Source organism: Drosophila sechellia, chromosome X (genome assembly GCF_004382195.2).
Source record: "Drosophila sechellia strain sech25 chromosome X, ASM438219v1, whole genome shotgun sequence".
Classification (NCBI taxonomy): domain Eukaryota; kingdom Metazoa; phylum Arthropoda; class Insecta; order Diptera; family Drosophilidae; genus Drosophila; species Drosophila sechellia.
In genome coordinates this window covers 12,991,811-13,013,375 of record NC_045954.1, presented here as the reverse complement: position 1 = coordinate 13,013,375, position 21,565 = coordinate 12,991,811, and the positions used below count along the sequence as shown (strand labels likewise).

General features: G+C 42.0%; 2 protein-coding genes across 3 annotated transcripts in view; both read left to right on the top strand.

Moving 5' to 3' along the window:
• Positions 1-21,565, top strand: part of LOC6618646 (integrin alpha-PS1) — a 42,738-nt gene that overhangs the window by 4,478 nt on the left and 16,695 nt on the right. The window lies entirely within an intron of this gene.
• LOC116802323 lies at positions 16,188-18,847 on the top strand. The gene has a single exon (XM_032726483.1). It carries the CDS (start codon positions 16,619-16,621, stop codon positions 17,051-17,053), a length of 435 nt encoding a protein of 144 aa, XP_032582374.1. The 5' UTR covers positions 16,188-16,618; the 3' UTR covers positions 17,054-18,847.

Here is a 21,565-nt window from a genome sequence, read left to right as displayed (position 1 = left end):
GTCGGAAGAAAGGGGGTTGGGGGAATGGTGGTGGTTGGGTGGTGGGGTGGCTGCTCAATGGGGTGGGCCATCCACTGGGGGCTGGTCGACAGTTTATGGTTATTATTGTTGCTCTTTTACTCGCTGCTGGTGCGTGTGTCTCCCGCCAAATAGTTGAATAGTTGGCCCAGGCCCACCAACACACAAAAAAAAATATATATATATATATGGGAACCCAACCCAAAAGTCCATTTCTTATTTACGCGCCTTTTCCACCACTTGCCTTTTTTTCCACTCGTAAGCAAATGAAGCCAACGAGGAAATGGCCAAAAAGCACTTGCTAAGGCAATGTAAGCTGGCAGACATGTGTGTATGCCATAAATATGCGCACTGGAGGTCACAAAAATTGCTGGAATTTAACTGATTATTCTTAAATATTTGTAAGCTCAAAATAATGTATTACATGAGGAGTTATTTTAAATGTATTTGAAACAATTTAAACTAAAGCTATAAATGTATACCTTCCGCTGGTGTTCAAATAAATGCCCTGTAGGGATTTTGGGGCATTAAGTGCCGACTTTTCTAAGGCGGCCGAAGTAAAAAAAAAAAAATGAGGAAGAGATGGGGGTGCGACTTCTGGCAACCAATATCCATGAGAAGAGTTCACTTGTTCATTTTTAGCCAACAGTGAACACTTATAGTAAGACAACTTTTTTTAAGATCCTAATTAATAAACCGCATGTGTGTGAAATGAAATAAGAAGCTTTAAGAGCCCTTTTGTATAAGAAAAACTGCTTAGATAAATCTGAACATTTTTGTCATACTGAGTGCCCACTGTGGAAGTGAAGCCGCCTGCTCAATGGAACGTTGAGCGGGCCATAAACATGCGTGAAAATTCAATTGATTTTCCGTGGAGCAGAAGGCGGCATAGTTGGCATGCGTATTTATAGAAAATAGAGGAACAGCCTAATGCTGCATACGAAAATAAGAAAATAACAAATAAAAAAATTGCCTATTTTGGTGTGGGAAACAAGAGGCTGGCCGATTCGGATTCGCATCGGAAAAGAGATCTGGGAACTGGGATTGCGATTTTGCCTGGGCAGCCAGCTGTCGAGTGGCGAGATACAAGACGGCGCAGATATTCAGATACTCCGAGAGACTTGCAACATAATTCCTGCCAGCAACTAATGAGACCCGAGGCTCCGAAAGTGTTGCCACAGCCTCAACTCCATGGAGCTGCGAAAAAAAGCGCGTGGGCGGCTGTTGATTTATTGCCAATTGGATGGCAGTCGCGCAGAAGAATCGCACTGAAGAGCTGCGAAGATTTGGGGCGGAGAGCCGCCGCTTTCTGGCCCCACTCGAAATCCCAAATCCGAATCAAAATCAAAGAAGAAAAAAAAAACCGATGGCCGCGTGGGTTAACTGCAGGAAAAAAATTAAGCACGAAGTTGCAAAAAGAAAAAAAAAATAAGAAAAACGCTCACGATGATTTTGCGCATAGAAATCAAAAAGCCCACGCCTCGGGCTCTTTAAAGTGAAAAGAAGAATCGGCCCACTAGAAGAACTGGGCACAGAAGAAGCCAGCGACCTCCGAAGAATCGCGTCCCTGAGCGAACGATAAATCAATAAGCTCCGAAAATGTGGCCACTGCTTCCACTCTGCCACCGCTCGGATCTCCGACAAATTGCCCGCTGGGCTGGGCAACCGCAATCTCTTAATGACGGAGGATGGGCCAAAGATCAGTGGGCTTCGGCTGAGGATCAGCAAAATCCAAGCGACAGAAAAAAGGAGCGACAAAAGTTGGGTAATAACCATAACAGGGTAAACGGCAAATGCATTGGATAGAACACAAATGCGGTATTTAAAAAGAAGACTGCAGTTCCCAGGAAGAATCTTCAGCAGAGAAGTTCGAAGAAATCCATATATGTATTATATTTGAAGAGTAAAGAACATAAGATCACATATTTTCTCAATTAGATATTGGATCGTTGGAATGCTCGAGATGAGTTCAATTAGATAACTGGGTTGTCAATTTAAGTGTATGCATATCTAACTAGAGTATGCGAAAGCCAGACCTCGACCCAGACGAGGTGGCAACCGCAGATCCGAGATCAGATCCCAATGCCCGATCATCGCATGGCACTAACCCCATTGGTATCGCAGTCACATGGGTGAGATTTATGGAGCAAATACCGTGGTTTCCCCTTTTATTTGGCCCCGGATCTCTCGATGTTTTCTGTTTGCCCCGCGGCTAAGCTGAGAATTGTGCGAATGAAACTCCTTACCACGGGGGAGAAGAGAAAGAGAAAAGGAGATAGAGAGAGAGAGAGAGAGAGAGAGAGAGATGGAGCGAGAGAGAGGGAAAGACATAACACGGCAAAACAGGCCAGACTAAGCCGCAGATGGATCGAACCATTGCCAATAACCGTACCTGCCCCAGTCACCAAGCTACACTGAAGAAAATGCTTTAGTTGTGGGAATATTTGATTACAAACGTTAAGTAACTTTTTTTTTTTTTTTACATTTTTCAACACTTATAGACCGAGTTTGAAACCAATTAAAACTCAGTGGAACTTCGTTTATTGCTATCTTTTTTCTCCAGTGCATTGACAGTAAGCTGAGACTTTGTTGGAATCGCTCTCCATCTCCGCCACATAGAGCCCCTTTGCGGCACTACGCCCCTGTTAACCTTCCCGTCCACCTCAATCCGGTCCAAGTGGCTTCTTCCCGTTTCTTCTCTTGGCGGATCTGCGATCGTGTTGCTTGCTGTTGCTTGTTTCTAATGAAAACTGACGCCGTTTGGTTTCTTTTTCCCAACTCCAGTTGCTTTTTTTTTCGTTTGTACTTTTTTTTTTACGGTTTTGTTGCTTTTTTTCGGGCGGTCTTTGCGTGCTGAGAGATCGCCTGGCGATCGGTTTTGTTTTTCTCCGATTTTTTCTGTTTTTTTCACGGTGTTTTTTTTTTTTTTTGGTATTTGGTTGTAACGATTTTGGCTGGCAGTTTGTTAAACATTTTGGGCCATTCGGGGTGAACCAAATGAAGATCGTATCGAGCCTTTGGGGAGTTAGCATCTGGGAACGCTGAGGAGGAGAAAAAAAACCCCAAATGAAATTGATAACTTTGGGTGTTATGGCAACTCTACACGAGAGCGGTAACCTTCTTTCGCTGCAAACGGGGTCACCCTTGGCATTATTTGAGCAGCCTAAACGTTTGAGCCACTCAAAGTTGTTGGCATTTGCGGTTCATGGGGCATGGGGATTTGTTCATGGGGCTTAATTGAGATATTTCTTGAATCTGATATTCGTTATATGATAATTTTCTTACAAAAGGAAGAAGCTATTTTAAAATAGTTGTTTTTCAAATAGTTCTATTTGTGCACCCTGCAGACTTCAGATTTGACACCAAGAATCGATCATTCGTACAGTTCTAAATTATTTGGTGTCTTTCCCATGGACTTTTCGAGTTCTTCGCGTCTTTCCACATTTTTCTTAGATTTTAATGGGCTTTTTCTTCTTCTGAATTATTTCTCTCTTTTCTTTTGGGCCAGCCATTTTCCTGCCTTGATTGCGAGCTGTTTGCTCTTGGCATTTCGAGACGAGGCGTTTGGCTTCGCGCAATTTGGTTGCAACTGCCACGGAGTTTTCCACATTCCCTCCCACCTTCCGCCTTCCGCCGCCCCGCTCAGCCCTTGGATTTCCTCTTGGATTTTCCTCATTTTTCCGATCTACATCTCATCTCTTCACCGGTTCTTTTTCACATGCTGCTGCGAGATTTTCGTCGCTCGTTTATTTATTATGATTATTTATTTTGTTTTACTTAGTTTGCGGCTGCCTGCCACAGATGTTGGCAGTTCATCAGCTGAAAAAAGGGGCGGTGGTCGGCAGGGGGCGGGGCTGCCCACACACATACAAATACCGACAAATATATGTATGTACGTACACATGGGCTGAGGATTGATTAGATTTGTTCAGTTGAAGATTTCCCCGCTCTTTGCTTTCGAGTTTTCTTCACACTGAAAAGTTCAACAAACGCTCGCCACGCCCCCTGTCGCCCACTTTTGGGACGTCTTTGTTTGTCTCCCCCTTACCCCCCCTACCCCAACCCCTTTTTCAGTTACAGAGAGCGAAAAGGGGTTTTAAATAGTATTTTCGAGAAATATTTCGAATATTTAAATGGTTAAATAAATCTTAGCAGTCGCACTGCATAATAGAGAGTTTTTCAACATTTTCGTATAGTAGTTACATATTTTCTTTCACATTTTGTGCTGCAGCATGTTAGCACCGTTGGTTCAACTCTGCGCGAATGCAAATCCTGCCGCAACTCGACTTGCCACGCCCACCCGCCTTCGAAAAGCTATGGCACGTGGGCGTTTCGGTGCCATGTTTGCTTGACGAATTTTGACTTCGACTTCGAGACTTGGGTTTCAGTTTTTTTTCGGTCGGTGCCGCAAAACCCAGCTGCAACTTTAGAGCGCAACACCCAAACTAATAGGCCCAGACTTTTGCGCCGCCTTGGGGCAACAACTCCAGCGCCAACTTCAACTTCCACAACCACATGCACAGGAACTCCAACTTCGTTTTCAACATCAAGTTCTTCGTCTGCGTGTGGGCGCCAAAATCAAAAACTGCTGCGATGGCGACACAACTCTTGATAAGAATAAACGAACATAAAGAAGTATGAACGAGGTGTTTGATACTCTGCAAAATTATAAAATAAAATAATATCACATTTCATATATTTAAATATGTATGATTTATGCAGCAAAGAATCGAATCAGACATATTTTTTGATCATAAATATACATTTATAATATGATACACATTCTTTAATCATAAATAGGGTATATTACTCACTAAAATACTCTCATTTGTAGTTCAAGCTTGTGCTTTAAATTCCAGGTAAGTTTATCTGCCGGAGTTGAAGTCATGCCAGCAAACCATCTTTTCTAAGTGGGTCCCTCAACTCCACATGGGTTAATTGATAAGGTTATTGTTTTCACTTCTCGTTCCCTTTTTTTCCCCCCCATTTCCCCATTTTGGAGGGCGTTTCTTCGAGCCCACAAATTACCGTGGAGGGCGGGGGAATGTTGTTTTCCACGGGGGCGTCACTGCCAGAAAGCCAGAGCTCCAGAAGAAATCCAGAAGACCATACAACCAGAATGAGGTGCGATTGAGCCAAAGGCGTTCAAACAGTTTTCCGGCAAAGTCATCGGCTTTTCGGCTGATTGATTGCCCCGATTGATGTTTCCTAGTTAAAGAAACGCCGCACAAATGACACATATTTATTGGATTATTAGCTTGCCATGTGAAGGAAAAAAAACATTTTATTAAAATTTTGTGAAAATGGCGAACGTTTGAGAATTTCTAGACCCCATCGAAACGAAACCATTGAGGAAAGCCATATAAATTTTAATAAAACTTTCATTATCCACATAATCTTTACCATATTTTGATATAACCAAATTAAGTCGCCACGACTGGCATTTTTGAGCGGATTCTGGAGCCATCAAATTAACGAACCGTTGACGCCAGACATCGTCAACTTTTATCGAATTTTTTTTGGCTTTTATTTTATTTTTTTCTTTTTTTTTAACCCGATGCTGGAAAATCATTCTGGCGGAAAAGCGTCTCTCTCTTTCATTCCCTTCCATTCGCTGGCTCATTTTAATTTTTATATATTTTCGTGTGGCCCGTAATTAAAAAGCAAATCACGTTTCGTTTTATGATTTCGTCGGCTTTTCTCGGCTCTTCAGGCGTGGGTAGCATTTGCTGCTTTCGTTTCTTGTGCAGTGAAAGCATCCGATTTATCCCCCTTTTTCCGCTTTTCCCCGACAATCACTCGCACACACACACATCTAGCCCATTTTCGGGCACTTCCGCCAGGGAAAATGGAAAATCTCACAGATAATTAATTCCCGAGTGCGCGAATCGCATGCAAAACGTTGGAAAAACGCACTGAAGCATATCGCAGCCACTGGATAAATTATGTCACATACTTAACGATCGTTTCTATATGGTCAATTAATTGGGGGAAAATTCGGGGCCAGTATAGTTGCCATTAAACGGTTTCCCGCTTCACTAATGAAAAATGGGCAATATGGCGAAAAGTGATCAAGAGTTATGGCCGCCTATTTGCTACTTTTGGCCAGCTGTTGTGGCATATATATTTTTTTCTTTTTTGTTGGTTGCCTTTCCCAGACGAATTCTCAATTTCGGCTCACTTTTGGTCTTCATTTTTCGATCACTTTTTTAATGGGCCGTAAACACGATCTACACCATTCGCAATTCGGCACTGGTGATCCAATTTAGATGTGCTTGATTCAGTAATTTTCAGCGAACCAAACAGCTGGATTTGTAAACCAATTTATATTGAAGTTCTTTAAGTGTGTTAGGGTGATGGGGTTGCTGGTCCTGGAAATTTCCTAGTTTGCTGAAAATAGACCACTCGGAGAAAAGCGAACACTTGACTTTGTAAATGCGCGGGCGCGACCGGCGTATGTTTATTCTTCGTGGTTAGTTTTACACACTAAAGCTTATTCTAATGAGTTGGGTTCTCCCAAGCGCAAGACTCCTCGGAGACTCTGTGGTGAAGAGCGGGAGAGCGTGAGAGGGAGTGGGGAGCGTAAGAGGGAGCGGAGAGCGGGTGACAGTCCACACCCCGTAACTTGAACAAAGTGGATTAGCGTAATTACATTTAGATTATGAATTGTAATTGTAATTGACAAATGACTTGATTACTGAAGAAAATAACTTCATTCTTTGGTTACTTATATTTACTAATGAAATGCTAAGTCCAATATAATGCCTTAGTTCAGGTATGTTATCTGATAAATATATATAAAAATATATTGGTTTGATTGAAGCCATCAGCTTTCCGTTTGTCTTAACAACAATTACGCTTTTGCAGCGGGCTGATTCATTTCTTTGGCAATTAGGGCGTTGCCAGCGGGTGGGCGTGGCACTTGGCTCGACCCAATTACTGGCCACCACCCACACGGTCACCCTGCTGATAGGAAAAGAGAAAACTGAAAAAAAAGCAATTAATATTTCGCCCCATTCAAGTGCCGTGGCAAGCAATTTTCGCATTACGCATACGCCCGGTGGTACAGGATAAATGTTATTAAAACTTATTTGTTATGTGGCGCACAAAACTTGTTTGCTGCAAGCTGGCTAGCTGCTACCTACGTGAATTTTTTTATTTTTTTGATGTATTTTTTTGTGGCAGCTGCCTTTTTGCCAAGACAGAATGATGTTGCTGCTGATGCTGTTGCAATGTATGTATGCTGCTGTTGCGGCTTCCGTTTCATTGGCATTTTCAACGCTTCGTTGACGCTGACGTTGATTGCTAAAGCCGCAGGCGAAATCCCGATCGAGATCCCTAAGTCGCAGCCCTGAAAACCCGATGCTGCAAGCCCCCAGATCCATTTGCATGTGGCTGCCACGGCAATGGCAGCAATTTGTGGCAGCCACACGAGAAATTCCAATCAAATTGCCGTCGGTTTTTTTATTTTTTTTTGTTTTTTGAACCGCGCAGTGAACCCGCCGGTCGCCAAAGTGGCCCTGGCTAAAAGCAATTGTCTGTCATTTACCCAGCACCTGTTGCGCTGCCGCCTTGATTGAGAACTTGTTGCCGCTGCGAAAATGCAACTGCAGCAACTGCAACTGCGGCAGCAACTTTTGCAGACGGGCGCGGCACATCAGCTGTCAGCAATTTGTTGTGATCAATTTATTAAAAGTCTGGCATCGAATCGGGTTGAAGGACGACGCGACTGGTCCACTGGCAGCCTGGCTGAGATAATCACCGACTCAGCCGACTCTCATCTGCATAAATGCCCGCGCCATCGCCTCCGGACCACAGCCACCCATCCAGTTCCCGGAATTCGCAGCAATTGTGGCACCTTGCCCTGGAATTTGTCATTGTTGGAACTACATTGGAACTACAGAGTTTCCAGAGGACTTAAAGAAAAGAATGCAAATAGATTTTACAATGAATAATTAAATGATTTTATTCAATAACAAAAGTATGCTGATATAAAGAGTTGCTGTTCCTAATTCTTATGAGACTCAACCAACACATTATTTAATTTGGCAAACATACGCAGCACTCCCGGTTTCTGCGAGTGTACTTAGGTGAAGGAAACCGAACTGATGGCCAAAACTGCATTTACATGTTCGCCAGGGTTGGGCCAAGAAGAACACAGAAGAACACAGAGCTCAAAACCCGTCTACAGGGTTCTCTCGAGGGAGCCGATTGGATTGCAGATGGAGATGGAAATCGTGGAGCTAAAGTGCTGCGGAGCTAAAAGTGTCGGGCAACTGGAGACCAGAAAAACCTCTTCCATTTGCTTCCAGCACTTCAACTCACTGGGATTTCCGTGGTTTACATATATGTTTTATTCCGACGCTGAGTAATTTTACTAGATATTTGCACATATCTTACTCAGCGCTGATCTTCACCTTGACGCAAACTCAATTCTGTATAACTTTACTCACCTGTTTTACGACGTCCACAATGGAAACGCAGCCAGCCAAGAATTGTGGTGATATCATTAATTGCTCTGGCTCATTAATTTGTTTGTCTGATTTCTGGGACTATGCTTTGATTCTTTTTTATGCGTTTTTTTATAAATATATTTATATTTGAAGAATTTTCCTATCAACTACATAGCTCATGTCCTGATACTTGTTTGAATTACCATGCCCCATTTTCAATCACTTTTTCGCCCATCAGCTGTTTCCTTTGCATCGGTCCACTCACATTCACCACATTCCAAGTAGCCCCACTTTTCTCACAGTTTTCCATTTTCCAGCGTGCATCTCCCCGCTTTCCAATCACAACTTCTCCAATTTACAGCACGCTAATCACTTGGCCACAGTTTCAGTCACAGTCGTCGGGGTCACCACCTCGTGCAGTTCCCTTTCCCGCCATCTTTTCACTGGAGAAATTAGCAAAGTGCTGGCAAATGATCCGAAGTTGGCTCCCGGTCCCGGAATCAGAAAACGCGAATGGGACACTTTGCAGATGGCTCGTCCAATGGGATCCGATGCGGATGCGAATGCAAGTCATGAATGCCAACACATTCATGACCAGTGGCACTGGTATCGAAGCATTTAGCATCCAGCATTCAATATCCCCCATGCAGTACCCAGTATTCCAGTGGATAGGGCCAAAAGCAAAGGGCTGTGTACAATTGATGCCACAGCTGCTGTTTCTGCAGATCGCAGATCACAGATCACGATGGGCTGTCCGCTCACGCTAATGAATGCTGATGATGACGAAGTGCATGCCTGCCATCTGCGTACACTGCAAGAAATACCGGCTTATACAAAAATGTGATTGTGCCATAAAAATATTATTCTTAGATTTCATAGCACTCGATATAGATTAACTTAATTAATACCATTAAATTTTTTATCATATTATATTATATGATTTAGTTTTTAAGGGCCTTCGATTTGATTTTTTCAAGTGCTTAGTTGAATGAAGTTCGAAATGAGATGGAAATATGGATGGGGACTTGTCCGGCTGATGTTTTTGCGTGCCGCAATTTCAATTTGTTTGGCCACTTGAGGCTTTCCTGCCAAGCCCCCCTCTCCCCCTCCACCAAAACCGAAGATCCCCATCTCCATTCGCATTTTCCCCGTCGGTCTTTCACTTTTGAGGCTGGAGGCTTGCGATCTGCAGAGCGACTTGCGCAAGCATTTTGCTTTATTGGATGGATGCCGACCACTTGAGTGGCTCGCTACGGGCTCCCCGATCCACCAACCCCCCCCCCCCCCTGGCCCTCCTGCGAGACGCCTCTGGACCCTCCATCCCCCCAGCCCCCTCCGATTTTCCACCGTTCGCCTTGACAGCTTGCACTTGAACTAAAATGCCTCAAACTCGCTGCTGCCGTTTTTTTCATTTTATTTTTTTTCTGATTTTTTTCGTGTTGACAACACACAAATGGAAAGTACAAATAGAAACCGAGCACCGTGCATCTTGTTTTTCTATTTATTTTTTTTTTACTTTGCTAACGGATTTTTGCCTGCTTGGCTGCATTTCAGTGGCTTAGCCTTGAAAAGAAAAAAAAACACGAGTATCTCCGTATCTTGGTGTCTTCTCCATTCGACATACATATTCGATTTGCAGCTGACTGTAAACGGAAATGCATCAAGCCATTTTCTCACCTCGTTTTCTTTACCCTCCAACCACTAACCCCTCGTCGGCGACTGGTATTATCATTTGGCCGGCTTTTTATCTGGCTGACTTGTCACTACGTGGTTATTGCTTCCAGTATTCTACCCCACCGCCTGTCCACCTGTCCATCAAGGCTTATCTTTGTTTAGGAATGGATGCTGCGAGAGTTGTAGCTCCATTTACCTGCTAATAAATCCCGGCACTTGGCTAAGAAATGCACAGGAAATAAATATGTATCACCGAGTGATGAATCAACCCTAATCTGCGTGTGAACTCATTATGAAACAGCTCTTGGATAAATAATGATGAGCTCAGCAGAAGTTCAGTCTTGGAAAAGACGTAATAAATTTGTGGCACAATATAAACGAGATAACTGTAAAGAAATATTTGCAACTCTGAATGAAAATCCATGGAAAGCATCTAAAAACTTCAATCTTTGGCGATTCTTTACAGCTTATTTGAAGTTTCTGAAGTTTCTTCCACTCCTGAGTTTCAGATCCTCGATTTTATGTATCTGCCCTGTTTTTTCATTTCCAGTTTCAGTTTCAGTCGGTTATTCTTGTGCTTTTGTCTCGCCTTTGGGTGTTTCGCCTTCTTTAGCTTTGCTTTGCTTCTTCTACTTCTTTTGCAGTTTTTATATATAGTATGTTTTTTTTTTAATAATTGGCATTCCTTTCATAATGTATTGACAAATTTTAAGGCGCATCCAAGGTCGTCAACACACAAAAAATAATGGAAAGTGAGGTATACAATTTATTGGCGGGCGTGATAAATCGACAAATGGTTTGGTTTTTGGTTTTCAGTTCTGGATTCCGCCCCTCATTTTGTCGGACTTTTAAACGCCCCCTCGTTGTACATATACACATGTACATACATATTTATTGTTATTTTGGCTGCCCAGCCAGCTGTGCGAAAATCAACTGACCAACTGACCAAAATCGCTGCAGGCTACTGTTTCATTTTCCTTTTGTTTGCGGCCAATCGAGGGGGAAATCCAACTGAAAGGGGCAAAACCCATAAGGGGGCGGGGGAAAATCTATGACACAGACGGAAGCGTCAACATCCATTAGCCACAGGCCAATGAGCCAATTAGCCAACTGCGAGCCATTCAACTGCCACCCCCAAGATCGATGGAAAACCACTCGAGACCTCAGGCACGAAATGCAACTCCAACTACGCCCGCAAAATGTGCACTGTGAGAAATTTGTAAATTGGTCCGGTCATAAAGATAAAAAAAGATTTTTTTGTAAAGGGTATCAACAAAAAATCAGGGAAACCATTTTTCCAAAAAGTGAAATATTTAAGAACGGTTTTTTGGGTATAACTCGACTAAAAATGACCACACAGCAAAAATAATTACCATTTTATACTCCCTGTTACCAATACTAACCATTCCTGTCACCTTTGAACGGATTTTGTAAAATAAATTTTTGTCCACATTTTCGCATTTTTTGACTTGAGTTCCACCACCTATGTCAAGAAACAAACCGACTTTTTCTCTGTGTATCCTGTAGGCTGAGTTGTCATCACTTTCGCTGTCGCCCGTAGGAAAATCTGGCCAATTACGCGACTGGCTGAAAAGGGGGACGCGGGTTTTCTGGCTCTTTTTCAAACCTTAGATGGTCGGCTTTAATTAGCAGCCGGCGACAATCGAATCGCAGCGAATTCGCTGCAGTTATTTCATCAATGACATTTAAGGCTTCATTAAAAGTCCTGCAAACGGGCGTGACCTTATTTGGGACGATGAGTGACAGGGGGTGTGGGGGTTAGGACTGCAGTCGAAGGTACAGGAATCGAAGGAATATATACGATGAACATGCACATATGTATGTATCCGTATAAATGGAGGATCTCTAAGGCTGCCGCATAAATTTCATTTGATTGGACTGAGCTAACGAGCTCAGCGATGGTCGCGTGATTTATTCTGTTTTTGCAAAACTTTTAGTTTTCGTTTAAAATATTGGTTTTTATGTACATTCACCTTTATCTTATCTGAAATCTGCAACTGGGATTTCCATGAGCTCGTATTTTAATTTCCGCATGTTTCATAAGCCACAAATAGAACATTCCGTCAATTGAATGTTAGTCATTTTTATTGGAGGAACTTTCCAAAGTGTTCCAACGGATTCATCATCATATAAATTGCCCAAAACAACATGACGCATATGTGACGCATTAGGTAATAGTTAGTTATATTTTTAATAATATATTATATTTTTATATAATGTGCTACTCCAATTTATTGTTTGGTTTTGGTTTGTTGTCGAGTCATTACTTATGATTAGATTACATATAACCTTTAATAAAATGCTAAAGATCGCACCATACGTTGACAAGCTTTATAAATTTTAGACTGAAAATGTCTTGCAGTTATTTGTGGCACGTTCGAAAATTAAATATATTAGGATCATGTCACGATCTTTGTACCATCTCAAGGGACCGAAATTCAGCTAAGCATCTTCTGGCCATCTCCGCATCGGAACCCCCTTGGAATCTCCTTAGCCGCCGCCTGTGGCAGCACCATTAAAAATGCAAGTTGCTCGGCCAGTTGGCTTCGATGGCCTGTTGGCCAAGGAGCTCTTGGCCACGTTTCGTTAGCCCGTCTCGCTTTTACTTAACATTTGAAGCCTTTGCGCCGCTAATTGGCTGAAAATACCAAAAATGGCAATGCATGACGACTCCGGAGGCAAAAGGAGCAAAGGGGATTACGTGGTGGGAATGGGGAAGAGGTACATATGTATGTTGTGTTATGTGCATAGGAATCGCTGCCGGGGATCGTCTATGCACTTTGGTGAGCATGGCAGTCGACAGTTGGTCCTTTAGTCCGATAACCAAAGGAAAAAATAGTCAAGTTGTTTCAATATTACGCCCCTATTTTTCTACTTACTTTTAAATTTCTTATGAAATTCATCATTAATCAAAGTTGCTTCTTCTCCAGGGAATAGCCGGGAATTATTTGTGGCAATTATGAATATTTTTTTTATTTATTTTTTTTATTTTCATCAGTTAACGCACACAATTTGCGGAAATGATAAGGGCTGTCAGCCGTCCCCAGGGAGCTGCTGTTGTTTCCTACACAGATTGTGTATTTGTGTATCTGCAAAGGGTTTTTATCCGCTCCTAATTGACAGGCACCATTTTCTAGTGGGCGTTACGCTGTATGCGGTATAAATAAATATTATTTATTCGCCCTTATCGATTGTGTGGGCAGCAGCACCAAAAGCAATGGCAAAACAAAGCGTGGGTGCAAGGCTCCAGCTTACCAGCCGCCACATTTTTAGCCCTCAGGTAAACAAAAAACTAAGAAAAAAACCCAAAACTGGCAAATCGCGGGCGTGCATCTGCTGCATGCAACTTCCAACTGCGATGCAGCCATCAGTGTTGCCGCAAAAAAGTGCCTCTCTTCAATGGTATATTATTGACACACTTTATTATCACCACTTGGCCAGCGTTATCTTATCCCGGGCTAAGATATCGAGCTCTTCAATGGCCAATATCTTTGATATGGCCACATTCCATTCAACAAGTTTACGAGCTTAAAGAAAAAAATATTTAGTCAAGGCACAGGAATGTGATACGTATGAGTTTCATTATTTTGATGTTAAAAAATATATATGTGTCATCATAATATATGTAATGAACATACATTCAACCATTTTCAGTTATCAATACGAATGTATTTCTCACTCTAGATAAAAAAACAGCCAAGCAAGCAACACATTCAGGACTTTGGTATTCTTGCCTCCTTGGTTGCTTGTTGTTGTCAATAAAAAAGCGACTGCAAACGATTTAAATTTGAATTTACAATAAATTAGCCGCTGCTGCGTTTGCCAGAGAAGACCAGGAAAAAAGGAAAGAAATTCGAAAACGGGGTTACGAGTGGGTTAAGATTTGCATTCACTTTGGTATGCTTACCAAACCGTTTACAACACTATACAATTCTATTCAGTATTCGAATAATATTAATTGAGCATTTTTCTTCCTCTTTTCCAGGTACGTACTGCTTAACCCATTAGCTGCAGCTGTGCTTAATTAAGCCACAATATGTTGGGATATCTCATTGTGAGTTCAATAACAATGCAGTGAATGAAAAACAAAAACAAAAACAGAAAAAAATAAAATGAGTACCAGACTCCACTGACAGTTTGCATTTAAATGTCAATCAGGCCACACAAAATACGCACAAAGGGTACGAAAAAACTGACAGAAACGTGGACATTTCAAGATAGACATACATACGTACATATAGTATATTTCTCTCCAGTGCGGGTGGTGCTGTTTTTGGAGGTGGTGTGAGGTGGTGGTTTCATTAAGTCAGCCGCTTAATGCGATTTTGACAAATAAATTCATCAACACTTCCGCTGACAACTGGCAGATGAGATGAGGCAGCCACACAGCAGCAACTACTGCAAATTCAACTGCAACATAAATTGCAACTGCAACAGCAATTGCAACTGCACACGGAAAATATTCACTGCAATATACTTGTGTTAGAAAATAATTTCGGAAATACTTGTTCATGGGCTGTAATCCTTAGGAAAGTCTTGAGAACGAAAACTAAATAATTTAGCAGGCAAACACTTACTCAGTGTTTTGTTTAGTTTGAAGTTAAAAAATATTTTTTTAAAGGGAAAATATAACATATTTGTTCTGAGTGTCTAACTTCTGCAAAATGTTAACAACGACAGCAACAGCCAATCGCATTTGAAATTCAAATTTGAGCACATTTAACAAGCATTCGCTTGGACAGCCAAGCAGTTGTAGTTGCGTTTGAGTGGTTTTAGTTGGCGGTGGTTCCCCCGGTGGTGGGGGTGGCTGAGCGGGTGGTGCAGTGGATTAGCAGGCAGCGTTGTGGCTGTTGGCCTGCCATGTCGACGCTCATCAGGGTGACAGATCTGGCAGAGCGATAAATTTGCCGGCATAAGACTGCATAACTGCAATACTGCACCACTGAACCACCAAGCAAATCCAAGCCATTCTGCACCACCGTGCTCAAGTTCTCTGGAAGTTAATTGAGCATGCAAAGAGATCAGATTCCGTGCCACCTTTCAGTTCAAATTTATAACTGATTTCAATACCGAATTAAAAAAACTCTTTTTCAATATAATGTTATATTTTACTGCTGATTTCCAGCCGTTTCTTGGGATCCCTTTGTGTACTTAATGCAGTTTTTGCGCCCCCAATTCGCAGAGTAAACACAAATTTATACGGAAACCTGGCAATGTGCGAGGGGGAGAGAGAGAGAGTGAGTGAGAGAGAGAGAGAGAGAGAGAGAGGGGGAGAATGGCAATGAGAGGAGAGCAAGCGAGATGACAGGAGTTGGACGACACAGGGCGTGCAAATGTAACGGAGATATTTGAATATCTGAGGGCGCGAATGGCATTCCACCAGTATTTCAATATCCCTGTGGGCGATTCCCAGATACAGTCACCCATAAAAGTCAGCGGACCTAATGAACTTGCAAATTTTTATGACTGCTCGTGGGGCTGTCGGAATTTCGCATTGACTTCCTAAGCTGGCGAATTTGTAAGAATGCGCTTTGATTTCAGATTCAAAGCTTATCGCAGTTCGAATGCAAGACCCACGCTGACATTTTTATAGCTTTTTCAGAGCTCCGAATGCAAAAATTCTTCCGGCTATGAATGCAACTTTTCTGTCAGTCCAAGTTGCAAACAGTTCTTAATAGCAGTTCGTTGACTGTACTTGTAGTTCACGAAAATCCACAAAAGTTTCTGAATCAATTCACTTGTTTTGAGTGCTTTTTGTAAACGAACTGAAAAACCAACCAAATCGAAACGAATTCCAAATTGATTGCCTCCTCCGGATGCAATGAATTTTCAATGATCGCAGCAATAATAAACGAAGAGCTCTCGAAAATAATCAAAAACTCTTAAGTATTCCGTCCATAAAATGAGGCGATACGGATTAGAGTTCAATCGCGATGGACATAACAATTATGATTACACCAAATGCAATGGAATTATGTATGTTCATGCCGCATGGCCCCCAAATGTTTGACCCACTTACAATATAGAAAACAGGGGATAGTCACAAGTATCTGGGATGCAATACACTGTATCTATGTATCTATACAACATATGTTGCCCTAGCCCTGTTCCAAATTGGATTTACTGTGGTATTTATAAATAATACTGCATAAATGTAATATAACTAAGGAAATGGAAAAAATATATAAGTCATAAGTATCGCACTTATCGAGAAAAATATCTGAGTAACACATACATATCTGCCAGTGAATCTTATTTGTTTGAGGTTGAGTTTTTTTTTTTTTTTTGTTTGAACAGCTGCCAATGCTCATAGGGCATTTACGATAAGAGGTAACAAAATATATCTTAGAAACTTATTTTTTGCTAGGCTAAAAATGTGAATATGTTTGGGAACAACTCAGTTATCACTGAGAAGTCCGTCGCCCCTTTGAGTTAGTAAACCCAATCGAATCATGACTGAGTACAGTTCCCAGAGCCAAACTGAAAGTGATAGCGATGAGGGACCGGAACCGGATGTGGAGCAGGCCAGGACCCGGGGTTCCTCGGATGATCTGACCAGCAACGAGTGGCTGAGCCTGCACGGATTTCCATCCGGCACCGATGACGAGTTGCTGGCCATTTTCTCTCGCTTCTGTTCGATGAACTCGCATCGCAAAAGGAAGAATGGTCTAGAGCTGGGATTCGCATCCGCGGAGCATCTGCAGCTGGGCGTTCTGATGGCCAAGCGTCTGGTGGTGTGCAACATGCAGATCCAGTGGCATGTGGGTCGTCTGGAGGATGATCCATCCCTGAATCCCAAGCCTTCAAAGGAGGAAGCCCGTGCTTCGGGCGGTGGACTGGGCGTTTTTGGCAAATTGCGAAGGGCATTTGCCAATTACTTTCACTAGCATTACCATTACTATTGTTCAAAGAAATTGTTGCAGTCGTTTTTTGATTCCAAACTAAGGAATTTGCTATATTTGCTAATACAAAACATTCATTAATTACAAGCTAAGTCTTATAATTAGCTCGTCCCACGATAATTGGCTGCGAAATCTTAAAACTTAAAGCATTCAATATTACACAATAGGGGTCCTTGGGGAAATTGTTCCCTGTGGGTGGAATGTAATTGCCGTTCAAGGCCAGAAAATTAAATGTGATTTCCACCCACATAATCCATTTAATTAAGTGCGACTAAAAATCAACATAACGTGCATTTGCCGTTCAATATGGTAATTTAAAACCCAGACAACAAGTTGCTGATCACATAAAAGTCTTGCAAACCCAGCCACCCCATCCAAAGCCCACCCCCAACCCCCCGCAGGCGCCCACATAAGGTCGAAAATGAAATGGAAATTTTTCAGAGAGCAAAAATGAAAAAAAAAAATAATAAAAGCCGCCATAAATAATATGCTCATATTGCGGACTCTTCAATTAAAACTCATTAACATAATGGCCTAAAACAGCACTCGACTAACTGTCGGCTGAATGTGACAAAAATAAAGCAATAACAGTGGCGGCGACTGCTATTCGTGCTAAGGGGGGCAGGGGGTTCCCAGAAGGGGGGTTGTCTGCCTTCAAAGTAAATTTACTTGTCAGTGTCGACGCGTGTAATTTATGCAAATTTTATGCGCACACCACCAAAAAGCAAAGCACCAAAAAAAAAAGGAAAAAATACAAATTTAACTACAACCAGCGAAAAACAGACAAAGACGGCAAAAAAAAATAAAAAACAAGAAAATAAAAGCATTAAACGCAAAGCACGCAGAATTGTTTTTATTTTTTTTTTAAGGCGGAGGGGTGTGTCGTTTTCATTTTAGTTTATGGCGACATAATTAAAATTTATACGACTTACAGCCCGTATTTACAGGGAACCAGCACCCCTTTTGAAGTACAGTAATAACACCGCGATAGGTCGACTTATGTAATCGACCGGCATTAGATTTCTGTATCTTATCAAATATTTTGTAACACTAATCGAATATGACGTGCAGCCTTAACTATAAAAGTGTGTTCCTTGATAACAATTTTATTAAAGATATTTTTTTTCGACGCATTGATTTATCTAGTGTCCACTGCACTTAAATGGGCAGCAAAATATGGGCTTACATACATACATATATTGGGAAATCCCAGGTCTTCTCACAATTGCTCCCTCCCTTTCTAGCACTCCTCCTTTTTGGGGTTCACCCTCCCCCCCTCGCTCTATCACCTGGCATCTTTCGCCGTGTGTGGCCGTGTCAGTCGTTCTCGCTCACTCCACTGCCCTATCCCCCTCAGTCTCGCATAATTCTTTCAAATTCAAATCCAAAGCCAGACAATAACAACACTAAATTATGAAGGAGAAGACTGCAGTCCTGCTCTCTCGCTGCTCAGTAGAATACACAGAAAGATATGAATGGGCAAACTCGTTCTACTAACAAGATATTAACCAATGTTTTTATATTCTTAGTTAATCTGCTATAGCTGTAAAAACAATAATTACTTTATATTCGCAAACATCACTGCATACCGCATTGTCACCCTTTTTTTCTCAGTGTATCGTGGCTTTCGTTCCTCTTCGTCTGTTGCTGTTTGTAATTTACCTGCCAGCCAGTTGTTTTGTTTACCTATGATGGCATTTCCCTCTTCACCGGCTATCGCTCACCTTTTCCCCTGGTCCTTGTCCTTCGCTCATTCCGTCCTCGTACCCTTCGCCTTTATTCTACACTGAAGAAAACATCTCAATTAAAAGTCAAATCAAAAAATCTGCGCAGCAAATATAAATAGGTTTAAAATAAAAGAATTGTAGCTCGCTGAAACGGGGATATACATATATTATGCAATATTTTATTACATCAGTTTTATATATTCTGCATTCATTTTTTCTCACGGTGTGCGTACCCTTCTTTAGTTGCCTTCCACTCAGCGACCGCTATTAAACGTCATTGTCTCCAAGCCTTCTTCGCCTCTTCTTCAGATTCTTCTGGCTATGTGGATATGTATATATATATATATGTATATATATATATATGGGTGTATTTGTTTATGGTGCGGCTTCGCCTTTGTCATGGAAAGGATAATAAAAAACGAAATTATGTTTAAATATGGTCATCCCCCTGCAACTCCATGGCCCCTTTCCTCGCTCACTCTCTTTTGGGGCATGGACGCGTTAACATTTTTATTGCCGCCATGTCAGTTCCCATAAATGTGCCACACAACACTCGTACAAAGAGAAAGATATAAGAACTCGGAACCCGACATATACATATGTAGCTAACCCTGTCCTGACCATCGTATCCGTAGCCATGAAAAATATTTTCTTGTTTCAGGATGGCTTGGCCCAATGACAAATATTTGTCACCAATATATATATATATGATTTATATAGATCATGGTCAATAGGTTACCATCGATTAATTGACTTCGGTTACAAGAAAAACAGTCTTATTCTTAGACTATCTTCCGCCAACATTTAGAAATTTATTGGATTGGCTTCATTAATCGGCAAGCGATATTTATCGCTTTATCAAATTAATCAACCATCCTCAGGCTCTCTACTTTTTCTGCCTCTTGGAAAACGCTTGATCTTTACTTGCCCTGAAGCAACAACAATTTGTTTACTAACAATCTATAAGCAACGCAAGCAAAAGTCAAAGAGGAGGAGGCAAAGAAGTACAGTCAAGCTTCCATAAGACATATAGCAACAACAAATGAAATGGTTTTTAATAAACTAGCATAGTTCCTCAATGATCTCCCAAAGTATGTATTACTTCTTCCTTTTGCAGAAGATCTGTTCTCTTAAGTGCTTGACTTGTTTTAGCGAGCCATCACTGTAGAGATTAATTCAGGCCTGAAGCTGCGCATGCGCATTTGCCAGAGACAAATTTCCGAACGCTGATCCAACCGCTTGACCTTGCCATCAATTCTCATAATGGAAATGGCTTGCCAGTCGGGGGAAATGGAAATGAAACCGCTGGGCCGCTTTCCCAACAGCAACAACAACAACGACAAAATCCAAATACAAAACGCGATAAGCTGCAAAGCCGCGGGCCAATTTGTGCTACTTGGGTTACGTTGATGGTTAGAGGGGATGTGGAGCTCAAAGTTGCACTGAGAGAAAATAGAATGGTTTACACCAACTTTTTAGCTTTGAAATTGAGCTTATTGCGAATGCCCCACGTTGGGTGCCAGTACTGTTAACCAACCCAGCATAGCTTTCATTTCTCTCTGTGCAATTGGGCAAACGTATCGATGGTGGGTCTATGGTTTGGTTCGATGGGTTCCTGGGTAGGCGGTTAAGCGGGCTACCGCGGCAATTTAACGCTCCAGTGGCCATACACACACACACACAGATACGGCACCATATGTAGATCAGCGAGATACATATGGGAGCAAACATCTGCATTTGTGTTGACCCACAATTAATCTGAGCCACACAGCTGCGAACAACGCACGAATTTTGGTCAGAGTTATCAGTTAGCACCAGGCCCATCGGGGCTGAATTTCCTGTAGCCAATTTCCCATACGGTTGGCCAAATTAACGAGCCGTGAGCGATGATGACCCAATCGAATGGAATGGAACTAGGTTGGTCCAACGAAATGCTCGGCTTGCTCATTTTCCCAGAGCGCTTTTTTAGGCCATACCCCCATTTAGGTTCGGTTTAATGTAGTCGGTAATAATTAAGTATTTTGATGAACAACAATGCGTTGCCATAGCAAAAACAATGAGACTTTAGGCCAGTGTTGATTAACAGTATTATTATTATAATTCGGTCAATTTTATTTTTCAAATGCAGTACTGCAAATGGGGTTGAGTTCCATTCGGATGGTAACTATAATATGCATTATAAGCATTCCCTTTTTATCATGTTATGATATGAGAACCTTCCTCATTTGCGTTTTTCTCGACCTGCCTTTTTTGGAAGTTTCCGCACTTATTGGCGGCGCCATCGAAGGCGTCATCAACTTGGCCAGATCCCCACTTCAGCTATTTTTGGCGTCTTGTTCTGCCATCTAATGGACACATTATGTTCTTGACCCGCGGCGGAAACGCGTGCCTGCCTCCCATTATGGATTTAGATTTGGATTTGGCTTTGTGCAAATTGAAACATCCACGGATGTTAGCTAATGGGATCCGATATCTATAACCACACTGCACATCAATATAAGGCAAAACAAATGATTAACAGGCCAAAAAAAAAATAATAATAAAAAACAAAAAACGGACGAAAACCCTTGAGGGCTTTGGTTTCCCAACGATTTTGGGCATGACTTCATTCAGGCAAGAAATCTTCGCGGCTTTTTTTTTTTTGGACACGCGCGTCACGGCGACACCTTGACATGCCACGCCCACCAGCAACTCGCCGCCCAGAGAATGAATGACTTAACCAAATCCCATCAAAATATGAGCGTTCGGTGACTGCCCGTCTTGAATTTTA

What these genes read in the sequence shown, in the direction of transcription:
- LOC116802323 (XM_032726483.1), top strand. Translation starts at nt 16,619, where the DNA reads ATGACTGAGTACAGTTCCCAGAGCCAAACTGAAAGTGATAGCGATGAG.